General features: G+C 48.4%; 1 protein-coding gene across 1 annotated transcript in view; it reads left to right on the top strand.

Moving 5' to 3' along the window:
* The first annotated feature begins 185 nt into the window (after positions 1–185).
* Positions 186–16,383, top strand: part of CASTOR2 (cytosolic arginine sensor for mTORC1 subunit 2) — a 52,060-nt gene continuing 35,862 nt past the window's right edge. The window contains exon 1 of the mRNA XM_035139441.3: positions 186–766. Coding sequence (XP_034995332.2) covers positions 654–766 — 113 coding nt within the window. The 5' untranslated portion in view covers positions 186–653. The remainder of the gene's footprint in view (positions 767–16,383) is intronic.

The following is a 16,383-nucleotide window of genomic DNA, read 5'->3' as shown; positions in this document are numbered from 1 at the left end:
CCCGGACGCCTCGTCAAGGACTCCTTCATTTTGGAAGCACCTCGGGGCGGGGGGGGGGAGTCCTTAAAAAATAAACAAGGCAAAACCCCAACTCCTGATCCGTGCTCCGCACTCTGGACTACAGTTCCCAGAATGCTCTGCGCTCCTGCGCATGCCCACTTGCGGGCCCGTTTGACTGGCAAGTTGTTTGTTACATTGAAACAGCAGCCGCTTTTTCTGCGCTCTGAAGCTCTCCACTCTCCTTCCAGCTTCAGCTGTTCTTTTCTCCCCTCCTCTTTTTGGTTGGCTTTGCTTCTTTCTTTTCTCTCCCTCCATCACCGCCACTTCTTCTTTAGTTAGCAACATCTCCCCTCTCTCCTCCCCCCCCCCCGCACCCACCCCTGCAACCCACCGCCTTGTTAATTCCATGACAAATAATATCTTCTTCTTCTTCTTCCATCCCTTTTTCAAAGTCATTATTTTCCTCCTCCTCCTCCTCCTCCACTCTCTGCCTGCGTTGGAGACGTAAAAGGAAGAGGGTGGGAAAATACCCCTTTCGGACAAAGAGGAAGACACCCCCCTCCTCCTCCTGCTCCTCCCCACCCCCCGAAACCTCACACGCAACAAACAGAGGCTCCCAAAACTGATGAACTACAAATGAAAAAGAGGAAAAGATGGAATTGCACATTTTAGAGCACCGACTAAAAGTAGCTAGTGTCGCCAAGGAGAGAATCCAGTTGTTTACCTACGGGCTGATCAAGCTAGCTTTTCTCTCCTCCAAGACCAGGTAACGGGGGACCCCCTTTTGGGGGGCGGGGGGGGCGCTCAGCAGCCTTGCCAGCTTTAACAGGAGGCCAACGAGACGAAGCACTGCTGTAAAGGGAGGGGGCACCGGCTTGACTTAATTCCCATACAGGAGTCAAGGTTGGGGGAGGGGGAGGGTTAATGGGTCAAACCCCCACCCACCCACTTCTTTTCCCATTGCTATCCTTAAATGGTTTCGCCTGCCCAGTGATAGCTTTTCGTTTTATTTTTATTTTGTTTTTGGTGAGTTTCTGCACAAACACGCCCCCTTCTTCCCCTCCCCCCATATAGTCTTTTTTTAAATAAAAAACCCAAATCTGCTTTAAAAAGATGCTGATGAATTTAAACAGCTGCCGGCGGGGTTTTCTTTGCGTGCCTTGCTAAGTTTAGGCGGCGGTGGGTGTTTTAGAAAAAGTGAATAAACGAGGGTTAAGTGGGGGGGGGTTCCCCACCCCACCCCCAAAGAAAAACTAAGGACTCGGTCAGAACAACAAAGAGCAGCCGTGAAGAGGGGAGGGGGGGGCAGAGGAGGACTGTATTGGTGTGTATGTGTGTGTTGTGTTTCCTGTGCACAGAATTGTGCTAGCAGTTAAGACCATGTAGCGTTTAGTCAAAAGGTATGTTTATTGCTAAGTATGCAAGAGGCGACTTTCATGGGTTTCCTGCAACATCATGTTGTTAATATATTTTTTTCCTTCCTGTCTTTTTGGATATTGAAGGCGGGGGCGAAATGAAGTCAAAGGTTCGCCTTATTAGATCCGTGGATATATCGAGTTGCTGGTGTGTGGTTTTTTAAAAAGACTTTATTATTATTTTTACCGAGAAGTAAAGTGAATAGCCACCCCCCCCCTTTCTTCACCACACACACCCAATGCCATTGCTTCTTGGATGGACATAATTTGAATTGCAAATATATTGTAAATAGAGGGTTAAGTGCTGCTTCCTCCCGCCGCCCCCCCCCCCATTGCAGATAGAGCAGAGATGGGGGCTAAGAGAAATAATTCCTAAACTCCACTCTCGGCTTGGAATTAAGTGTTTTTGCATTGCTACTTGGAAACCAGTTTTAATAACCAAGCACTCCTGGGGCCCAGGGGAAAGTGCTAATAAATTGTGTGTGTGTGTTTTAAAATTGAATTGCAGATTGAAAATGCAGGAGGGGGGGACATGTTGCCCTACCCCCCACCCCACCTTAATAATGTGGATGAATGAATGGGCACGTCTGCCATTAAATTTGATTACTATCCCTTATCTCAAGCTTAAACTTCATTGCTTTGAAATTTCCCCCTGATTTGTGGCTTGGCAGTTGGCATTGTTTGCTGTGTAACGTTATCCGCCTTACCTTGTTTACAGCTTCCCTTGGATAACGCAACAGGGTAGCCAACTTAAAATGCAACACAATTATTTTTAAACATTTGGTTCCATTCCTTTCTCTCCCCCCCCCCCCCAATGGATGGTGACAGTTTCCCTTTTGTTGCGTTGTTAATTGTGGCACTTTTGGGAGGAATCCCAAAGGCTTTTGAGATGTCACACCAGTAACCTTTAATTCCTCCTTGTCTTAAAATGTGGGGTTTACACCGGAGCACAAAGTTCTATTGTATCTGTGATTAACACATTGCAGAAATCCTGAAAAAGCTTCCCTTAAAAAAAAAAAAGAGTTGGATTCTTATGCCGTGACCAGCCTCTTTGTTACCACCTGCCACAAAATGGCATGTTACTTACACGACAGGAGCCATGTACCACTCTCGCCACAGCCGGTGATGCTCTCAGCAGCATTGGACCTATTGCCGAAAGTTCAGTGAGCAAAACCAAGTGTTTAAAGTACTTCCTGGGCTACACCACTTCCAGTGGAGGTTGCCTGTTCCATATATATATATATATATATATATATATATATATATATATATCATAAAAGGCAAAGCTGAAAGCTTTTTCCTGACATGCTACTTCTCTCTGTGCAGGGAGATTCCCTCCCCCTCCAAAATGGGGGGAGGGGGAAACCCACCTGCAGCCTGATGTGGTACAGCCAGGAACTGCTGCTTCGCCACTTGGATTCTGCTGGATGCATAAATTGGCCAGTAGTATTTTGGGACGTACCATTTCAGTTTGTTGGCGGGTGGGTGTGTTTCCTCCTTTTTGAATGCTCTCCTTTGTTTTCTTGGGTTTTTTTTAAAAAAAGAATCGTACATATTAAGTATTATTGCTGATTAAGGATAAGTAGTACAGAGTTCACAACTCGTTTGCAAGCTCCTAGGAAATTTTTACACAGTACTGTGATAAACCCTGGTTGTTGGAAGGTGCTAATCCTTAATGGTTTCATATATTGACATTGGGGGACAGATTCCACTCTTCATTTAGACTGACTAGCAATCTTTTGAGTTGTTTTGTGGATTGAATTGCAAATATATTGTAAATAGAGGGTTGAGTGCTGCCTCCTCCCGCCGCCCCCCCCCCTATTGCAGATAGAGCAGAGATGGGGGTTAAGACAAATAATTCCTAAACTCCACTCTCGGCTTGGAATTAAGTGTTTTTGCATTGCTACTTGGAATCCACTTCAGAAACCAGTTTTAATAACCAAGCCCTCCTGGGGCCCAGGGAAACTGCTAATAAATTGTGTTACATTTCTTCAATCCAGACTCTTACATTTCTTCAATCCAGACTCTTCAATCCTTACCACAATCCTTTGGGGTTAAGGCAGGCGAGCAGAACCATTGGCTCTCCAAATGCTGCTGAACTCCAACTCCCATCATCCCTGGCCATTGGCCATCCTTGCTAGGCCTGATGGGAGATGCAGTTCAGCAACATCTGGAGGGTGAAGGGTTCCCCGCCCCTGGGAATGCATGTTCCCTTGTTTGAACACAATTCTGGATTGGGGCAAATGTTAACTTTCAACAGAGAAGTGTGGAAGCAGGAGCATACATACATGCATGCATAATTTTATGCAGGCACCCCCAAACTTTGGCCCTCCAGATGTTTTGGACTACAATTCCCATCATCCCTGACCACTGGTCCTGTTAGCTAGGGATCATGGGAGTTGTAGGCCAAAACATCTGGAGGGCCGCAGTTTGGGGATGCCTGGTTTTATGTGTGTGCCGCCTTTCCACAGTTCAAACCATGCTCAAAGCAGCTTACAGCAGGGGGGGGGGGAGACATAACTGCAATGTGAAAGTAGTCATGAACAATAAATAAAACGTTTCTTTAAAAAAAATACACAACCTAAAAAAATACACAACCTAACTGGACAGTTTCCATACACATCACAAATATAGATGCAAAAAAAACCAACAGCAACAATAGCGAAACAAATGACACCTCAGCCCAAGAGTCCGTTCAGTAACCTCAGCTTCTGTAGTTGGAGTCAGTCCAGGGTCCTACCCTCCCAGGTGGGGCAAGAAAGGACTGCAATGTGCTCTATGTGGGGCTACCCTTGAAGGTGACCCGGAAACTACAACTAATCCAGAATGCAGCAGCTAGACTGGTGACTGGGAGCGGCCACCGAGACCTCATAACACCGGTCTTGAAAGATCTACATTGGCTCCCAGTATGTTTCCGAGCACAATTCAAAGTGTTGGTGCTGACCTTTAAAGCCCTAAATGGCCTCGGTCCAGTATACCTGAAGGAGCGTCTCCACCTCCATCATTCTGACTGGACACTGAGGTCCAGTGCCGAGGGCCTTCTGGCGGTTCCCTCGTTGCGAGAAGCCAAGTTGCAGGGAACCAGGCAGAGGGCCTTCTCGGTGGTGGCGCCCGCCCTGTGGAATACCCTCCCATCAGATGTCAAAGAGAAAAACAGCTACCAGATTTTTAGAAGACATCTGAAGGCAGCCCTGTTTAGGGAGGCTTTTAATGTTTAATAGATTATTTTATTTCATTTTTCTGTTGGAAGCCGCCCAGAGTGGCTGGGGAAACCCAGCTAGATGGGCGGGGTATAAATTATTATTATTATTATTATTATTATTATTATTATTATTATTATTATTATGGCAGGGAGCAGGTCTTCCAGGACTGACAGCCAAGATGGCTGCAAAGCTTGCCCCTTAACTCCTACCTTGCCTCCCCAACACTCCGACTACTTTAAGGTGCTTTTTCTCTGACTATTCACTCCTGGTATCAGATGCTGCCATTTGCTCCCTCCCCCCCAAAAAAATATACTACCCCCAATTTATTGCTCAATTGGCAAGTGTGTGTGTTGAATAAACATGCACACGTGTGGTTTGGCCTTAAGAAAAGGTCCAAGTCCTTCAGTGAGCCTGTGTGGCTGAGTAAGACATTGATAGGCAGAGTCATACCATACATTTGAAGCACCCCCAAAGAATCCCGCTCCCAAAGATGTAATTCCTCAACAAGCTGCAGCTCCCAGGGTCCTTTGGGGGGAAACCATGTTCTTCAAATGTGCACAGAGTGTGCTTTGAATACCTGGTGTTGGCCTGCCCTTGTTGGAGAGTGTGGGTGCTATTACTGAAGAGAGTTGCAGGATCCACGTATGTCTGCCCCATGTGGCAAGCCACTGAATTGCAGGCAGCGGCTTCTCGCCCTAGATTGACTCCGCCCGCCCAGACTGGCCATTGGATTCTCTTGAAGAGAGGAAGGAGTGCAGAAGGGGACTTCCTGTTTCACTTGAGCGCTGCTTAAGCATCAAGACAGGGGTCAGCAAACTTTTTCAGCTCAGTCTGCATACTTGCAAACAAGTAGCTTTAGGATTAAGATGTGGAAATTCATTTTTGCAGAATGGAGATCGGCAACTATGTCGCCCAAGCGGTAAGACCTGCCTGCTCCAAGCTATAATCAGCTGCTTTCCCTCCTTCCCATTTGCCATCCCAGAGGCAGAGAAAGTGGTGACTGTTGTGGCACACTTTGGAGCAAACCAAAGAAAAGATATTGGAACGCGGGTGGCGTTGTGGGTTAAACCACAGAGCCTAGGGCTTACCGATCAGAAGTTCGGCGGTTCGAATCCCCGCGACAGGGTGAGCTCCCGTTGCTCAGTCCCAGCTCCTGCCAACCTAGCAGTTCGAAAGCACATCAAAGTGCAAGTAGATAAATAGGAACTGCTACAGCGGGAAGGTAAACGGCATTTCCATGTGCTGCTCTGGTTTGCCAGAAGCGTCATTGTCATGCTGGCCACATGACCCAGAAGCTGTACGCCGGCTCCCTTGGCCAATAATTCGAGATGAGCGCGCAACCCCAGAGTCGGTCACGACTGGACCTAATGGTCAGGGGTCCCTTTACCTTTACCTTTACCTTTAAAGAAAAGATCCGTTTTATATTAAAAAATAAAAATCTCCTAAGCCCTGTCTCCATTTTTTAATGTTTCTCACTCCAATCCACAATCTCCCCATTTTTAGCTGAGAAGTTACTTTAGCTGAAGTAAGTCAGTAGGGAATAGCAAAACTCTTAACTATAAATCCAATGTGTTTTTTAAAAGTTACAGGCAAGTTACACTATTCCGCAGCACCTTTGCAACGTAGTACCTTCTGCACTATGAATTTAAAGCACTATGATACTGCTTACCCCCCAAAAGAGTCCTGGGAACTGTCGTTTGTAAAGGGTGTTGTTAGGGGACCACCATTCCCCTCACAAAGCTCCAGGATGCCCTGGGAATCCATGACTGCTAATGTTATTCTTGGTTAATGCTATTCTAGGCTGAATCAACAGAAGTACAGTGTCTATCTAGATCAAGGGAAGTAATAATCCCACTCTATTCTGCCTTGGTCAGAACACACCTAGAGTGCTGAGTCCATTTCTGGCCTTCACTGTTTTAAGAAGGATGTTGACAAGCTGAAATGTGTGCAGAGGAGGGTGACTAAGATGATCAAGGGTCTGGAAACTAAGCCCTAAGGAGCAGAGCTGGGTATGTTTAGCCTGGAAGAGAGGAGATAGGATAGCCATCTTCAAATATCTGAAGGGCCATCACATGGAAGATGGAGCAAGCTTGTTTTCTCCTAATCTGGAGGGGGTAGGACTCAAACTAGTGGCTTCAAATTCCAAGAAAGGAGCTCAGTAAGAATTTTCTGAGGGTAAGAGCTGTTTGACAGTGGAACAGACTCCCACCAGAGGTGTTGGACTCTTCCTTCCTTGGAGGTTTATAAGCAGAAGGATGCTCTAGTTGCAATTCCTGCATCGCAGGGGGTTGGACTGGATAACCCTCGGGGTCCCTTCTTCCAACTCTACGATTCTATAATAGCTTCCTGTCTTTTGCTAGCCCCTTTCGCTGTGGGGAAATGCTGGAAACCACGAGAACACAGATTCTAGCGGGGAAAAGGCTTGAGTATTCTGAGAGTTCTTTCTCACACACACCCCAAAAAATAGCAGAAGCAAAACCCACCAAGTGCATTTCCTTAATCTGTATAATCCAGGCTAACGACTTTGGTTTATCCTGGCTTGGAATTCTGAGAATTTGCACAATAAAAAGGGAGGTGGCAGATGAGGAGATATTGCAGCGATACATTTTGGACCCCCCTCCTGTCAGTATTCTTCCTCTCCTTGTTGTCCTTTATTGTTCCTTTTCCTCTCCATTTTTACTTATCTGGTTACATCCACAGCATGCAATTAAACATGTGGTGTCGGGGTGCAGCCTCCGTTGCTGAAGCTCTCCTACTTTGGGGTTCAGCTCTCCCCCCTCACGGGGCTTGCATACCCTTCCACATTTCTCCGACGAAAGTAGGGATGATCTGCACTATATATTTAAAACACTATTATTCCACTTTAAACGGTATGGGCTCCCTCAAAAGAATCCTGGGAGGTGTAGTTTGTTGACGGTGCTAACAGGTGTCGGGAGACGCGTGTTCCCTTCCCAGAGCTACAACTCCCCAAAGAGGGATTGATGGTTAAAAAGCTCTGAGAATATTAGGACTCTGAGAGAATCAAGGGCCTCCTAATAACTCTCAGCCCCCGTAACAAGCAGAAGTCCCCAGGATGCTTTAGGGCAGGGGTCAGAAAACTTTTTCAGCAAGGGGCCAGTCCACTGTCCCTCAGACCTTGTGGGGGGCTGGACTATATTTTGAAAAGAAAAGAAAAAAAGAACGAATTCCTATGCCCAACAAATAACCCAGAGATGCATTTTAAATAAGGGACCCAGGTGGCGCTGTGGGTTAAACCACAGAGTCTAGGGCTTGCTGATCAGAAGGTCGGCGGTTTGAATCCCTGCAACAGGGTGAGCTCCTGTTGCTCAGTCCCAGCTCCTGCAGTTCGAAAGCACATCAAAGTGCAAGTAGATAAATAGGGACCACTCCGGCAGGAAGGTAAACGGCGTTTCGTTTCCGTGCACTGCTCTGGTTCGCCAGAAGCAGCTTTGCCATGCTGGCCACATGACCCGGAAGCTGTCTGCAGACAAACGCCGGCTCCCTCGGCCTATGGAGTGAGATGAGCGCCGCAACCCCAGAGTCGGACACAACTGGACCTGATGGTCAGGGGCCCTTTGGTCATTTTAAATAAAAGGACACATTCTACTCATGTAAAAACATGCTGATTCCCGGACCATCCGCAGGCCGGATTTAGAAGGCGATTGGGCCGCATCCAGCCCCCCCCCCCCGGGCCTTAGTTTGGGGAACCCTGCTTTAGGGGAAGCCATGCTTGTTTAAAGTGGTATCATAAAATGCTTTAAATGAATGGTGTGGGTGTTGCCTCAAGAGTAGACCCGTTGAAATTAATGGACCTACAATCATCATGTTCATCATTTAAGTTCATCATTAAGTTCAATGGGTTTCCTCTGGACCCAAGGAAAACGTAGCTGTAAAATGTTAGCCACTCAACTGTCTGATGTGCAGAGATGTCATAATATTCTGACAGCCTCATTGCGCTTCCTGCCACAAATGCATCTCGCCGAAACAAGTGACTCATTAGCTACCAAGAACTGAACTTCCAAGGAGTTTATATCAGTTAATGTTTTAGCTTCTACAGTACTGTTGCTCTTCCCCAGGAGGAACTATTACGTGCAGTGAAATCTGTCTGAATCCTCGGACGGCCCTTTGTGAGCCACGAGGTGGGGCGGAAATGCTTCTTTAAATTACAATGGCCACAACAAATCTCTTAGTCGTCGGGTTGGAAGTGGCCTTCCACTGAGTCAGACCACTGGGTCCATCTAGCTCAGTATTGTCTTCTGTCAAGGTGGGAGTTGGGAGCAGGCCAGCAGTAACTCACATTGTGTCAACGAAGTTAACTGTTTATTCAAAGAAACTGAACAGCTCAGGCCTAGTGAGCACAGCAACTCTTCCCAGTAGGACTTGCCCCAATGCAGGTCCCTGCCTTCCCACTGCTCCCTAAGTATCTTCCTCCCCTGGATCCTTCCCTTGAAATCTGAGACTTCTTTGCCTTGCCTGCCTTTGCTCCTCCATCTTCATACCTCTCCTGGTCCTGGCAGACCATGGGAGAGGGTAGCAGCAGGGGGAGACTCCCTGGCTTCTTCAGCAGCCTGACTCATCTCTGCTTCTTGCCCTCCTCTTCTCCAGCTTCCACTTCTGCCTCTGATTCTGGACTTCTCTCTGCCACATACTCTCCCTGCTCACTAAGCCCTGTTACCTCTCCATCTCCCAACACCTCCTCTTCCCAGTCTTCTCCCTCCGACCACTCATCGTTGTCCCACCACCACTCCCCAGGCTCTGAGACTTCTTCCCTTGGGGGTTCCCCAGCTGGTTCCTCCCGCCATTCCTCGTTGTCCAGCCCGTCCATAACATTCAACTCATCATCGTGTCTTACCGCTTTAAGAGTGTGCGTAGGTGGTCTTTCAGGCAAAATACTCGAGGAAGCATTAGGCAGGGTTGCTTACTGGCCCCTTTTCCATTCAACTTTTATTCACGCTTCTCAATCAGAAAATCATTGACGCGGGAAGCCCTTGGGCTTTGCCAAGCAAGATGAAGCTTCCACCAGCCCTCAAAGTGGCTTAGATGGGAGGTCACAGGTTGGTCACTGGCTGCCTTTGGTCACATCCATACCTTGCATTTAAAGCACATTTAAAACACTGTTATGCCGCTTTAAACAGTCACGGCCTCCCATAGTACAGTGGTACCTTGGTTTACAAACACAGTTGGTTCCGGAAGTCTGTACTTAACCTGAAGCGAACTTTCCCATTGAAAGTAATGGAAAGTGCATTAATCCGTTCCAGACAGGTCCGCGGAGTACTTAAACTGAAAATACTCAAACCGAGGCGTACTTAAACCAAGGTATGACTGTAATAATTATTATTATTTTATTTATTTATTTATATCCACCCCGCCCATCTGGCTGAGTTTTCCCAGCCACTCTGGGCGGCTTCCAACAGAACATTAAAATGCAATAATCTATTAAACATTAAAAGCTTCCCTAAACAGGGCTGCCTTCAGATATCTTCTAAAAGCAAAGAATCCTGGGAACTGTAGTTTGTTAAGGGGGGCTGACAGTTGTTTGGAAACCCCTCTATTCCCCTCACAGAACTTCAGTTCCCAGAGTTCCGTTGGAAGGCAGAGTGATAGTTTACCACTCTGGGAATTGTAGCTCTGCGAGGAGAATGGGTCTAAAGAAAACAAAACCCAACGCCCTCAGCACCCTTAACACACTGCACTTCCCAAGATTCTTCATGAGAGACCATGACTTTAAAATGCATGGCATGGAGGTGGCCTGTGAGGGATTCTTTTTGTGACAACAGTCTATCTCCACAGGGCCATCTCAAGCACGTCGGGCGCCCGGGCGCCGTGGTGCGGAGATCACTCCAGCGCCCCCGCTCCGTTTCTTGCCGCGGCTGGTGGGCGGGTGCAGCGCGCAGCATGGCTTCCGCGCAGCTCCCCCCTACCAGGCCCTGTGCCACCCAGACTACCCCTAGAGCCGGCCCTGTATCTCCACTTTAATATGTTATCATTTTTAGTATTGAAAGCTGCTCTGTACGTCTCCTGAAAGGAAAGCAGGTCAAAAATAACAAATCGAGTCAGTTTTTATCTCCGAGCTATGCTAGGATTTCAACATCACATTGAAAATGGGAAAACAAGGCGGCTGATTGGGGGGTGGGGGGGAGGCAGTAAACTGCCTCAAGTGTCCAGCAGGATTGCTGACAACACTCAAGTGTGTCTCCTGCCAAAGGTTGCGGCTTTCCTGACTTGAAATGCCTTTTTGTGGGGTTCTTCTGCGCATAAAGCAAAGTACATATTTGACCAGCTTTTGCGATGACCTCCTCCCACCTTTCCTGCCTCTGCTCTCTAACCCACACTTAACCTGCGCCGAATACTCCTTTTACACAAGACTTTGCACATATTGACCCGAGAAGCTGTGCCACAAATAAGTTTACTCTGGACTCTCGAGCTAAGAACGAGAGAGACACAAACATCGTTTTGCACAGCCTGTTCTTGCTTCCCCTTGAAAAACAGGGCCATTAAGAGAGAGTCAAAGGGCCAAGACATACTGGGATTGGGGGGGGGGCGGGGTGGTGGGTCACATAAAGGTAATATCTGAAGAGCTTCCAAAGTCCCAGATTGCCAGCAGGCTGTGGAAGGAGACTGGAACTGGGTAAAGAAACTCAGCCGTAATCATGGAACCGTAGAGTTGGAAGGGACACCCCCAGGGTCATCTAGTCCAACACCCTGCAAAGCAGGAACCTCAGCTAAAGCATCTGTGATCGCTTTGACATTATTATCACTTGATTTTGTGTTTTATTGATCTTCGGTTACAAATGAATTAAATATATAAAAGGAGTCAAGAAAAAAATATTGGCAACAACAGGTGGGAGTGCGGAGTATTATTATAATAATTTTTATTAATGGTGAGGCACTTAGAAACTGCATAATACTAAGGGCTATCACCCTGTTCGGGACGCAGGTGGCGCTGTGGTCTAAACCACAGAGCCTAGGGCTTGCCGATTGGAAGGTCGGCAGTTCGAATCCCCGCAACAGGGTGAACTCCCGTTGTTCTGTCCCAGCTCCTGCCCACCTAGCAGTTCGAAAGCACGTCAAAGTGCAAGTAGATAAATAGGTACCGCTCCGGTGGGAAGTGTTTCCATGCGCTGCTCTGGTTCGCTAGGAGCGGCTTAGTCATGCGGGCCACATGACCCGGAAACTGCGGACAAACGCCGGCTCCCTCAGCCTATAGAGCGAGATGAGCGTGCAACCCCAGAGTCATCCGCGACTGGACCTAACAGTCAGGGGTCCCTTTACCTTTATCACCCTGTTCACTTATCAACCCCACAAACTCCTTTGCCCTTGTCACACACCTGACCAACCCCCCTTTCCTTTGCACCTCGCTCACCCCCTCAAACATTGCCCCCCCCACAACTCTCCCTCCCTCCAAGCCCCACCCTTGGGGGCACTTTGCTTCACAGGGGTTGCTTCTCACCGTGGATTGGTAAATCTCCATTAAACAGCTCAACTGACCCTTCCTACCACTCGTGTTGTGGTTGACGTGGCTGCCTACAGGTAGAGCATGAGGACCCCTTGCATTTCTGTGCTTAGGGTATGCATGGAAATTGAGGTGGCTCGGTTGGTTAGAGCATGGTGCTGATAACGCCAAGCTTGCAGGTTCGATCCCCATATGGGACAGCTGCGTATTCCTGCATTGCAGGGGGTTGGCCTAGGTAATACTGTACTAGGATCCCTTCCAAACTCTTCAGTTTTATGATTCTAAGAAGAGTTGTAATTTGATTGATACTATATTATTTAATAGCGACGCGGGTGGCGCTGTGGGTTAAACCACAGAGCCTAGGGCTTGCTGATCAGAAGGTCGGCGGTTCGAATCCCCGTGACGGGGTGAGCTCCCGTTGCTTGGTCCCAGCTCCTGCCAACCTAGCAGTTCGAAAGCATGTCAAAGTGCAAGTAGATAAATAGGTACTGCTACAGTGGGAAGGTAAACAGCGTTTCCATGCGCTGCTCTGGTTTGCCAGAAGCGGCTTTGTCATGCTGGCCACATGACCCGGAAGCTGTATGCCGACTCCCTCGGCCAATAACTCGAGATGAGCGCCACAACCCCAGAGTTGGTCACGACTGGACCTAATGGTCAGGGGTCCCTTTACCTTTATATTATTTAGTCTAATATTGCTGGCTGTGCCATTGTGTTGGGGGTGGGAAGCTTTCCCCCCCAAGTTTTGCTGCTGGAGGGACTATGTTTGTTTATGGGATTGGCAGAGCTGCCCAGTTGCTTCCAGCCAACTTATTATTATTATGGCTTTAGAGGTCAAAACCGGTACTTTGAAATGGGCCCAAAATGGCAGTCAGGGCAGGATTGGTTTTATATACTCAAACAGTCTTTCCTCAGTGAGCGACCTGGCCGCTAAATTCTCCACCAGCTGAAGTATGCGAACAGTCTTCAGAGGCAGCCCCACGTATAATGGGGTGCGGTAATCTATCCCAGAGTTTGATCTCCCTGTCTTCTGCCCTATCAGTCGCTTCCCCTCCTGCTCTCCCTCCTCCTTTCTCTGCCTTCCTCCCTCTTCCCGCCCACCCAGCAACCAGAACGGGAAATGACAGGTCGTTCTTGCCAGAGCGATGGGTTCCAGAGAATTTTTGAAATTAGCCTGCAGGCCATCGGACTTCCCAGCCTCCCACACGGCTGCGCACCATTTCCATGTAGTCCGTAATACATACTTGCATGCCCTGCTTAACTTCCTGTGAACCGTGTGGTGGTTTGGACGTTGCTTAGAGGCTGGAACCTTCTCAAATACAAATAGTGAGGCTTGGAATGGTGGTTGGTTTTGTTCATTGGTTTCGAGCTGCCCTCGACATCGCCTCTGAGCTATGTGAAACATGCGCAGGACTGTTCTCCTTTTTAGTTTTGCTCTGTAGGATCTGTGTGTCTTCCAAGCCCTGGGGCTTAATTAAGTAAGATTCTACTGCCTATGGAAGCAGCCACTTCTTGGCCACCTTCGCTTGTAGCAATAAACCAAGAACACTGACTTAAGAAAAACCTTGCTTGCTCAAGCTGTGTGCTGGTGTGCACAGCTCAGGCACTCTGGTTGACCCAAGCCAGAGTTGGAAAGCCACTGTAGATTGTTTAAGCCCTGTTTCCCACAAAGAGCTACAGTTTCCAAAGGGATTTAAACAATCAAGCCCTCTGCCCAGGGAATTCTGGGAACTCTAGTTCTGTGAGGGGAAATAGGCAACTCCTAACAACTCTTAGCATGCTCAGGATTCCTTCAGGGAAATCATGACTGCTAGTGCTTTGGATATACTGTACATTTAAAGCACTATTATGCCACTTTAAACAGTCAGGGCCCCTCCAGCAAAGAATCCTGGGAACTGTAGTTTGTTAAGGGTGCTGACAGTTGTTTGGAAACCCTTCTATTCCCCTCCCTGGACATCAGTTCCCAGAGTTCCTTTGGAAGGTGGAAATTGTAACTCTGGAAATTGTAACTCACTGGCAGCCAGCGCAGGGCTTCCAGGACTGATGGTCCATGATGGTCCCATCGAATGCCCCGTTTACCACCCTGGCAGCTGCATTATGCATGCACCAGCTGCAGCCTCCAAGGGCAGCCCCTCATGCATCTCAGTCCAGACGGCAGGTCGCTGTGGAGGACTGTCAACAGGAGACCTCACACTGTGCGTGAGGATCTCCACACACTCGTCCACCACATGGCTGGCTTGCGTGCAAAATTCCAGAAGGGAAGGGTAAGTTTAGAAGGGGAGATGTGCGTTCGGGAGAATTCACAGCCTACCGGGTTACAGGCTCCTCTGCGGATGGCATGGTGGGGTGGGGGGCTTCTCTCTTTTATTGCTAAGTAAGTTGGCTGCCTCGCCTCCCCCTCAATGTGCCAAGTTTGCAAAAAGCGAGCCGCCCAGCTGTTCCAAGATACAGATCTGTTTCCTCTGCCGCGGTATTAATTACATGCCTGCTCTTCCACGCCAGCCAGTCCAAACATCTCCCGCGTCCAGTAACTTCTAGGGAAGTTTGGAATTTGCTTGGAAACACTTGTCAGGATGATCATCTAGCCCAGAGTGGGTTTTTCCTGGAGAGATTTCTTGTTGACACAGGAATATTCATGTGATTTGAAGAATGGTTTGTGTGCCATTTTCCTTGGCCCGCCCGCCGTAAAATGGCTTTCCAAAGTGGGTGGCTGTTTTGGTACAGTCGTACCTCGGAAGTTGAACAGAATCCGTTCCGGAAGCCCGTTCGACTTCCAAATTGTTCCGAAAACCAAGGCACGGCTTCCGATTGGCTGCAAGAAGCTCCTGCAGCCAATCGGAACCTGCATCGGATGTTCAGGTTCCAAAGAATGTTCGCAAACCGGATCACTCACTTCCAGGTTTTTGCGGCGTTTAGGAGCCAAAACGTTTGACTCGCAAGGTGGTCGACTTCCGAGGTACGACTGTATATAAAAACAAAGCCAAACAATACCCAAAATATGTGTCTCAATTGCACCTGCAACACAAAGGAAGCAAGCTGTTGGAAGAGTGGTAGGTGCAGGTGCCTTTTCTGTGGCCGCCCCTAGGTTGTAGAAATCCCTGCCAAGTGAGGCTTGTCTCGCTTCTCCTTTGATGGGCTTCAGTACAGTCAAACCTCGGTTTACACCTACCTCGGCAAGCGACCACTTCGGCGAGCGACCGCCGCGGACCCGGAAGTGTTTACATCCGGGTTCCACGGCATCGGATGCGCATGCGCAGAAGCACTCTATCAGCGCTTCGTGCACGCGCAGAAGCGTGCCTTCGGTGAGCATCCACTTCAGCGAGCAACGCCTCTGCGGAATGGATTGCGGTCGCAAGCCGAGGTACCACTGTACTACTGCAAAGGTCTGCTATTCTTGGGGTGCAGTTAACTTAGGTCTGTGGCTAAGGATACAAAAGTAAGACCTGTTCCTGTGTGGTGTGTTCCCAGTCTCGGCTCTGGCCAGCGCCTTTTCCCAGGATACGTCCAATGGTGTAGCTGGGCATTGTGGCTTCTCACTATGTCATGCGGAGTCCCAAATCCTGCAATTGGGAGGAAAGGAGCAGACCTTTCCACCTCTCAAGCAGTACATTCTTTTCCTATAACCTTCCACATATACACACACACACACACACACACACACACACACACACACACAAAGGCAACGAACAAGATTAAATAAACACAGCTTAGTTTAAAGCAACACAGAAATCCCATTAACCCAGAAACATGAAGTGATTTTGTTGCTGTTATAATTCCATTTAAAATTTACCTGTAAAATGGCAGGAGTTTTGCGCCATAATTTCCCTTCTGTTTTCATGGTTCACCCCAGGTGACAAATTTTTTGGGGGGGGGGTCCCAACATGCAGTAATTTTCTGTTTCCATGGGTGAATTGCAGGGAAACCGAAGCACACGTGCCAGGGTGAATGCAACTCTGTCCCTGGAGATCGTGCTTTGGGGCAGGACTTAAACAAACAAAAAATCTTTCCCTGGCAATACCTCTGCTGGTGCCACATTGCAGGGGGTTGGACTAGATGACCCTTGGGATAATAATAATCGTAGAATTGTAGAACTGGAAGGGTCATCTAGACCCTGGGTAGGCAAACTAAGGCCCGGGGGCCGGATCTGGCCCAATCGCCTTCTAAATCCGGCCTGCAGACGGTCCGGGAATCAGCGGTTTTTTTACATGAGTAGAATGTGTGCTTTTATTTAAAATGCCACTACCGAGAAGGCCCTCTGCCTGGTTCCCTGTAGCTTTGCTTCTCGCAGCGAGGGAACCGCCAGAAGGCCCTCGGC

This window comes from Zootoca vivipara, chromosome 14 (assembly GCF_965207765.1).
Source record: "Zootoca vivipara chromosome 14, rZooViv2.hap1.1, whole genome shotgun sequence".
Taxonomy (NCBI): Eukaryota; Metazoa; Chordata; class Lepidosauria; order Squamata; family Lacertidae; genus Zootoca; species Zootoca vivipara.
The sequence above is the reverse complement of the archived record's forward strand: the minus strand, read 5'-3'. Positions and strand labels throughout refer to the sequence as shown.